An 8,556-nucleotide genomic window follows, 5' to 3' on the forward strand; every position below is an offset into this window, starting at 1 on the left:
CCATTCCAGAAGCTGCATTCTTTTTATTGTGCTTGAATATAATCCCCTCAGCAAAGTCATAATTTGCAGTTAATGAATGATTTCAATATTCTCATCAATCTTTATTTTCAAGGGAAACACAAAAGCTGGAACTCGGCTTAGTCATCTTATGTTGAAGCCATTTCCGGAGATATACAACAGCTTTTGCATGTCTTACTGAAGTTGTTGCCAGATTCTTCTGGTTAGGGTAATCAGAATTCACCAGGAATAAATTAGAAATTAACCTATCTTGATCAACATTTGAGAGTTTTCCTCCACAGAAAAACTCTTTGGGACTTCGATATACCCATCTAGCACGCGCTCCATCTGGTCCCACTGAGCTGTTAAACGCCTTCAAACATACAGCGATTTGCCAGGTACTTGGAAACCCAAGTCATTTTTCTGTTCAACTCCAAGATGCTTGTGATTATTACAACTAATATGACAAGGCCAACAAAGGCACAAACAGTAAACCCAGTCCAGCTCTCTGGAGAGTTTGCCATGGGTTGGGTGTTTGGAATTTGATTAAGTTAGAACTTGTACTAAAAAGTAAATCTGTACATAAGTTGAGGAGGTATAACTTTCCTCTTATTTATTTAATTTTGGCAAATATGCCTAAAAGTATGAGAAAATTGTCAGATACATTAGACTTCACATTTTTCCTCGTCCTTGACTTCTTGAATCATTTCACCATGCTTTATACCCTTGTACCACATAGCACAGGGTATATAAGCAACTAAATCTAAGATTGTCAAACAAGCTAAGAGAAAATAAAACCTTTCTAGGTGACCGTTGTTGAGGTTTTCCGGGATCCATCCAGACATGTTATCAGTTGTAGAAATTTTCATCACTACACTCACGAGTAAGCTGCTCACATAGTTTCCTAGTGATATCGAAGTCATGCACAGTGCACTTCCGAAGCTTTTGAGACCATCTGGTGCTTGTTCATTGAAAAACTCCAGCTGTCCTACGTACATGAACACTTCCGAAACTCCTATCAGAGAGTACTGAGGAATCTGCCATAAGATACTTAGAGTGCTTGAGCCTTGACAATGTGTGCAGTGTTTTTTAGCATACTTGAGCCTGTAGCACTCCACAAGTCCGGCTGAAAGCATTGCCATCATAGCTATGACAAGTCCCATTCCCATCCGTTGAAGTTGAGTTATTCCTTGACCCTCTCCCCTTTTCTTAATCTTTTTTACTATGGGATCAAGTACTCGGCGATAAAGTAATATTACAACCGCTACACTCATGATGTCGCAGCTAGACATACTAGCTGCTGGAATCCTAAAGTTCCCGAGTGTAGTTTTCATAGTGTCCCCTTGCTCGACGAATATTGAGGCCATTTGCGTAAACACTACAGAATAAACTATAGTACATAGCCAAATTGGCAACAGCCTCAAGATGCACTTAACCTCTTCAACTTGTGAAATAGGGCATAGGTGCCACGGGTTGCGATCACTCTGCTTCTCATTGTCAAGTTCTTTGGATGTAATCAGAGCTGCTTTATCCAAGAATCTGCATTTAAAAAAAGATTTATCAATGCATGTTAGAACAGGAAAAATATACAACCACAAATTGAGCATCTAAGTAACTTTATTTTGAATTGCACATTAGTGCTTTGATGCTCACTTGAAACCATGAGTGTGGAGCATTTTTCTACCAGCAGTTTTGGAACTCTCGTCATCGCCTTCATATAACGCGTCTTCATTCTCTGTCATCTTTACTCTCCACTTCTTTGATGCAGCGACTATAACCTGAGAAAACCGGGTTATAGGGTTGCCATTAGACTGGAAGTGCCTATACTTGGCGGTGCCTCCAAGAAAGAGCGCCAATCCTGCAAAGGCAGACGCAGCGGACACCCAGAAACCAAGAGCCCACATCCCGTCATCCTCAAAGTAGTCTAACACGGTGTTAGAAAAAAGCGAACCAAGGTTTAGGGCCAGGTAGAAGTAGCTGAAGAAGGCCTGTTTGGACTGCTTCTCCCTTGGATCACGCACATCGAACTGATCAGCTCCAAAGGTAGCGATGTTAGGTTGATAGCCTCCATATCCTAGAGCAATCATGTACACGGAGATGTAGAATAGACCAATCTCCATGCTTGAATGCTGTCCACATAGAGTTGTTCGATCCCCACAACCTATCGGTTTGACTAAGTAAAGTTGTGTCACCAGTGATAATAGTACCAATCCCTGTTAATAAGTAAGTTCCAAACCAATCACTAAGAGCAAGTTCGATTAGTATGAACATAAAATTTTGTAGTAATTGTTGCATTAATTAATAGTACTCCACCCGTTCCAATTCATATTACATTTTCTGTATTTTAAGAAATTGCTAGATGTTTGACACAATTATGTTTGTATAAAATTTTTACGACTTTCAAGAACTCAAGTTCATTAAATTTGTTTACCCCGGATTCGGATAATCAATTAAATTTATGAGTGGGTATAGGATATGTGCTTTGTTCTTGATGTGTGCTAGACAAAGAAAACAAAGATATTTGAAGGTTCCTTGGTAGAACGGCTAATGACGGCAGTGGGCTAGCGATACAAAGGTTTGTGAACAATGTATGATACTTGATGGATGAAATGCAATAATAACAATAACGGGTGGCCTTGGCCGAATTAAATGATGAAAGAGTTTGTATATAAGAATTCTTCTACTACAAATGTTCTTGGAAAGTAAGAAGAGCCAACCCCCTCCAAGGAGGGGGTGTGCTCTATTTATAGTGGCACTCCCATGGTTCTCTTACAATATGAGGCAATAAAATAATAATAACAAGGACTGCTCTGCACGAATTTGGTGGGATTAGACTGACGGCGCCGTCTGACACACGCATGGTAGGTAGTTGACCGTGATTTGACGTTACTGGCATGTAGCTTGTCTGCAACGGCCACACGGACAAACGGCCACTCGGGATAACGGTCACTCGGATCATCGCCCGATCGGACCAACGGCTATGAAAGCCCGAGTCCTCGGGCTTGGCCGCTCCAACGATGCAGAAGGCAGATCCGTCGGTCTCTTTGCTTAGCTCCGGCCCAAGCATTGCCCCGGTCAAGGGCGAATAGTATCCGGCACGTCCCTACTCCTTCCTCCGGTTCCTCGCTCCACCGGTTTGCCTCATATCCGGTTTTTACCGTATACAAAATTATTTAAATCTTAAGCTTGAATGTGATGTTTCCTTCATCAATTAAACTTTTCAACTATTATTTCAATGTTGTCTTTCATAATCACTAATATAATACATAAGAATGTCTTAAACTCCATGTCAACTTAATTACCGTCATATAGAATAGAACAAATGGAGTACTCAGTGCAGTTAAACTCCGTGTGGACTTAATTACGTTTTATGTAAGATGCCAAGTAAATGGATACTTACAGTTACATAGATGATCTGAAAAATGGCACAGCTTTTGAATCTTCCCCAGTAGGCGTCACTAAGAAAAGCACCAAGAAGAGAGAAGATGTAGACAGTGCCAGTCCATATGCTCACATTATTAGCAGCAGCCGCATTGTTTTGATGAAGTACTCTTGTTAGGAACAACACCAAATTCACCCCAACACCGAAAAAGGCGAGAGTAGCTAAACCTTGATTCACTGAATAAAATCACAGGGGAAATAATAGAGTAAAGAGCGTTCATCTATGAGATAGTTGAATCAATCAATTTGGTTTTATCAGTGTCCCATTCTCCTACTCTCCTACATAGTGCGATTTAGTGTCTAACTAGGTAAGTCAATCAATCAAGACCAAGACATGGTTGTCTACGAGATAGTTGAATAAATAAATTTGGTCATATGGATGTTACATTACCCTAATCAATAGTGGGATTTAGCATGGCTAATCGATCAATTCATCAAGACCAAGATACACTTGCCGAATGTGGATTTCAACTTTAGCTTCTCAATAAGATAAAAGAGCATGGTATATGAGATCTATGGTTGAATCAATCAATTTCGTTTTATGGATGTTAAATTCTCCCAAATATCTAGAGGGATTTAGTGGCTAAAAAGGTAAATCAATCAATCCAGATCAAGACACTAGTGAAACTGTGGAGAACTTTCAACTTTATACTCTCAAATAAAATAAAAATAACACTACAAATTGTGGCGCATTATTAATATAGTACTAGTAGGTTTGATAGTTAGGTTATTTCAAAGACAATTCTTTTCTGTCCTTTCCAATCAGTTTCTTGTCAGAGTGAGTTTTACTTAGATTTATAGGTTTGATGACTAGGTAATAACAACAGACATTTCATTTATTTCCCTTCCAATCAATTTCTTGTCAAAGTGGGATGCACAATGGGATTTACTTTCTTGGAATTATACTAGTTGATATTGATGATAATAGCACGCAAAAAGGTAGTTAACCATGACATGGGTGTGATATTCCTACAGCATTTAAATCATTCAATAGTGGAAGGTAATATTTTTCTACATCATGTTGTGGGAAACACTTAAATGTCAGACCTGGCCACACTATGCCCTAATTTCAAGTTGCCAACATGTTATGCCGTAAGGTCAAAACTTGCCAACTCTACGGCCCTTTTGCCAATTTTGCGTCTGCGAAGTACTCTAATCATTAATTATTTGTGAAAAAAAGAAAAAAAAAATCATTAATTATTTTACTTTGATAGATCTTATGTTACCTATGTGTCACCTTATTGTTTTACGAAGAAAATAAAGGACTCCTAATTATTAAGACACATGCCGACAGACTATTTGGTTGTTGAATATAAACCTTTCCTTATTCTATTCGACACTTTTTCCTTATTCTCGCGCGAGTAGTAGAATGACCGATCAAGGCATGTTAAAATCCACCATTCTGACTTGTCACAACACTCTCAATAAAAGACAAGGTATGGCCAATAGCGGAACATGATAAGAACACTGCTTATTTACTGATATGCCTTTCTACTTTTAATACGCCATCCTTCCACGTACAATACGACAGTGACCAATCAAAAAACGTGATACGAGCACTCACATTTGTTGATATGCCTTGCGACTTTTAATACATCATCCTTCTACGTACAATACGACAATGACCAATCAAAAAGCGTGATACGAACACTTACATTCGTTGATACGTATGCCTTTCAACTTTTAATACGTCATCCTTCTATGTACTAGCCCAATTAGAAAATGTTACAATTAAGAACACTAATAATCGTTGATTCGCCTTTTTATTTTTAACACGTCATTCTTTTACATAAACAACCAATGAGAAAACGTTATAAGAACACCAATATTAAATGATACACCTTTCAGTTTTTAATACGTCATCCTTCTACGTATTCGTCCAATGACCTATCAAAAACCGTCATAAGAACACTAATATTGATTGATACACCTTTCAATTTTTAATATGTCATCCTTCTACTAAGACATTAAATATGCATAGATCTAATAGGATCCAAACCCTCCACGCATACCACACGTTTAATTTCCTTCTGCAACTTACATAGCCATAGTAAGTTGGCGCTAAATTTAAAATTAAACTATATCGTATCTCGTTATATGCGCTTCTATCGCCTTTTATTTTCCTACAACTCTTGTAGAAAGCATAAAATTTATCATCTTACATCGCTCGACATAACACTCATGGTATAGAGAAAATATAATCCAGCTGATCAAATAATATTCTAGAGAAAATGTACTATAGTTATTTAAAAGAATGAAACTCACACAAACACACACACACAAAACAAAAAACAAAAATAAGAAAGCAAACTAGCATAAGCAAAAATCCAGACCAATGATGGGGTCGAGCAAGAACAAATTTTGTCATTATCTGACGTGGCACCGATAGTCGCATGAATATATTTACGTGTCAGAAATGTCTTTTCTATTACTGCATGCTTTTGTCACACACCTCTCCCCCTTTCTCTCGTTTTCTTCCATTGAATTTTGCTATTACTGCCAAAATCCTATCACTTAAAGTACAGAGAAACTGGAAATTTCTTCTCCGAACTCTCAACCACCACCACCAACAATCCCCCCCCCCCCCCCCCCCCCCCCCCCCCCCCCCGGAGCATTTTCATTTTCATATACATACAAGTTTTATATACGTATATATCTAGAATGTCATAATAAAAGAACCTTTTGACACGTGTCTTCAGTTTTTTTACTTGTAAATTTAGAATTGTTCTTATAAGTCTTTGTCATTTTCCCGTATGATAGCTGGCTTCCTTTATTACTCAACTCACCGTTTCCCAGAGTTATCAACCTTTCTTTTAATTTTGTTTGTTTCCACTAAAATAGAAAAAAGGAAATTCAAAGCAAAAACCATTTTGAAGAAAATGGGAACTCTAAGGATGTGTTTGGACATATATTTGGCTAAAATTAGGAAAAAAGAGTTTTTGAAATCGAAGTTCACAAATGGTATTATATAAGTTGAAGTTGTTTATGGACATACATTTTACTTGAAAAAGATTGAAGTTTTGTGACTAAAACAAATGGTCATAATCAATTTTAAACTTGAAAAACTCATCTACAAATGTAAGTGAAAAATCAATACAACAACAACATACTCAGTACAAATCAATTGATGTATAAATAATATGTTTTGTTTTAAAAAAAGTTATTTTTTTAATGTCCAAACGGCTCCTAAGAAAACGACCTTCTCCACAAGCCAAGTCGTAAACAATCTCCACACGCCAAGTCATAAACAAAGGAAAAATAATGAGTCGATCAGGAAGACAGAGAAATTAATACACCATATACAGAGTGTGACATATCTTAAACTTTTTAAGGTGGAAAATACTATAGCATATAAAGGAAAGATAAGTGGAGTCCAATATCAGTTTTCATTTTCCTATTTCAAGATAAAAAAAATACTCCAATGGTTTTTGTGAAAAACAAGAAAAAATAAAATCTTACTCAGAAGCATAATGCCGGCGAGCCATTTCCCAGTTTTTCCTCTGTTTGCAGGCATTCCATAAAAATCAACAGTTCCATCTTTAGTACACTCTTCTTCTTTTCCTTTCAGCTTAACCTGTTGATGATCAAGATTTCAAGTCCAACAAAAAAGATCAAAAAAAAAAAAAGAAGAAGAAGAAGAAGAGAGAGACGAGTTAATGCACAAGATTTTAGTGAAAGAGTACTAGCTAGGTGATCATTCTCGTTTCACTTTCTTGAAAAAGTAGTGTATAGAAAAAAAAAAAAAGTGTTCTCTTTGCATGAGAAGATTATCAAGATAGAATTTGAATCTAATGCTTTTTATGTGGCTTTCTTGGTAATTTAATTTGTGGTCTTCTCTAGAACCAAAGATAGGTGAATGGTTGGCACTAGGAATGAGGAAGAGAGCTAATTAATTAATGCTGATTCTTGATTTTTATAACTAATTAACACTCTTGATGATCACAGGAAAGAAGGGAAGTAGACGGAGAGTACAAATTACTACCTCTTTCGAGATTTCCAAGGAAGCCATTGATGATAGACTCAAAAGGTTACTTCAAAGGGGAGAAGTTTTATGGTGGAAATGAAGAAAGCAAACTGGTTGAGAGTTAAAATGAGTAACTAAAAGTGAGTGAACATCTGTATTTATAGAGAGGTTTTAGACACTGAGGGTCATTTGGCAGCTGGTTAGAGTATGTATTATTTTAAGTAGGGATTAGTTACGCAGGGTTTAGTTATTCATGTATTAGTTATTTCACCTTCGATCCTGTATAAATAATATATAGATTTCCTCATAACTTGTTCATGTATTAGCTATGGGAGTTCTTAAATTGCGAACGAAACACCGTAATCATTTTATACATGAATAATTTACCTCCTAAACAATTACCAAACGTGATATTACTTATGCGAAATTTAATTCATGCATAACTCACCTCTAAACCAGCTATTAAACGACCATTTATTAACTCAATGGCGACGATCAAAAGGGATTAAATTGGAGGAAAAAATCAAGTGAGAGAGTGACATCTAATAACTATATCCCCATTAATTTTCACAATAAATTATATATTTACACAAATACTAAAAAAAAAAAAGTTGGAATTAATTACGAACTTTGTTAATCGGTCGTTATATAGCTCGTAGCTAAAATAATTTTTGATAATCTATCCTTTTCTCCTGTAGTTTACATGGTATCAATCCCAATTTATTACTTTCAGAGCTAGCTTTTGGGTTGAGTTAAGCGAAAGATCCATTTCTTTATCATATTGAAAATATAATTAAGTATTAAAAGTGTGCTTTCTCTAACAGCTTAAGGTTTAATTAGATGAGATGGTCACACACTTCAACATGACATTAGAGCAGGCAAAGGTCCCGAGATCGAATCTCGTTGTCAAGTTTCAAAAAAAATTCACGTGCTTGGTCCATGAAAAAAAATCAGCCTCACACGTTTGGAAGTGTGTTGAGAATATAATTAGGTATTAAAAGTGTGCACTCTTTAACAACTTAAACTTTTAGATGAAATGGCCATACACTTTAACCGGATGCTTTGTGCACTTGTTACCGTCTTTATTAGATTAATAATTACTCCATACGTTTCAATTTAAGTGTCTTAGTTTGACAGGACACACAATTTAAGAA

The 8,556-nt window shown here is 36.4% G+C and overlaps 1 protein-coding gene and 1 long non-coding RNA gene across 2 annotated transcripts; one reads left to right on the forward strand and one right to left on the reverse strand.

Moving 5' to 3' along the window:
• Nucleotides 1–574: 574 nt before the first annotated feature.
• LOC132635258 (protein NRT1/ PTR FAMILY 7.3-like) lies at nucleotides 575–7,700 on the reverse strand. Its single transcript, XM_060351581.1, has 5 exons — nucleotides 7,421–7,700; nucleotides 6,898–7,012; nucleotides 3,398–3,615; nucleotides 1,651–2,210; nucleotides 575–1,536 (listed from the first exon to the last, which is right to left on the reverse strand). The coding sequence occupies exons 1-5, from the start codon at nucleotides 7,445–7,447 to the stop codon at nucleotides 663–665; spliced, it is 1,794 nt and encodes a 597-aa protein (XP_060207564.1). The 5' UTR covers nucleotides 7,448–7,700; the 3' UTR covers nucleotides 575–662.
• On the forward strand, nucleotides 6,990–7,712 carry LOC132635260 (uncharacterized). Its single transcript, XR_009580479.1, has 2 exons — nucleotides 6,990–7,128; nucleotides 7,384–7,712. It is a non-coding gene; the product is annotated as an uncharacterized LOC132635260 (long non-coding RNA).
• The last annotated feature ends 844 nt before the right edge of the window (nucleotides 7,713–8,556 follow it).

The sequence above is a fragment of the Lycium barbarum genome, chromosome 4 (assembly GCF_019175385.1).
Source record: "Lycium barbarum isolate Lr01 chromosome 4, ASM1917538v2, whole genome shotgun sequence".
Classification (NCBI taxonomy): Eukaryota; Viridiplantae; Streptophyta; class Magnoliopsida; order Solanales; family Solanaceae; genus Lycium; species Lycium barbarum.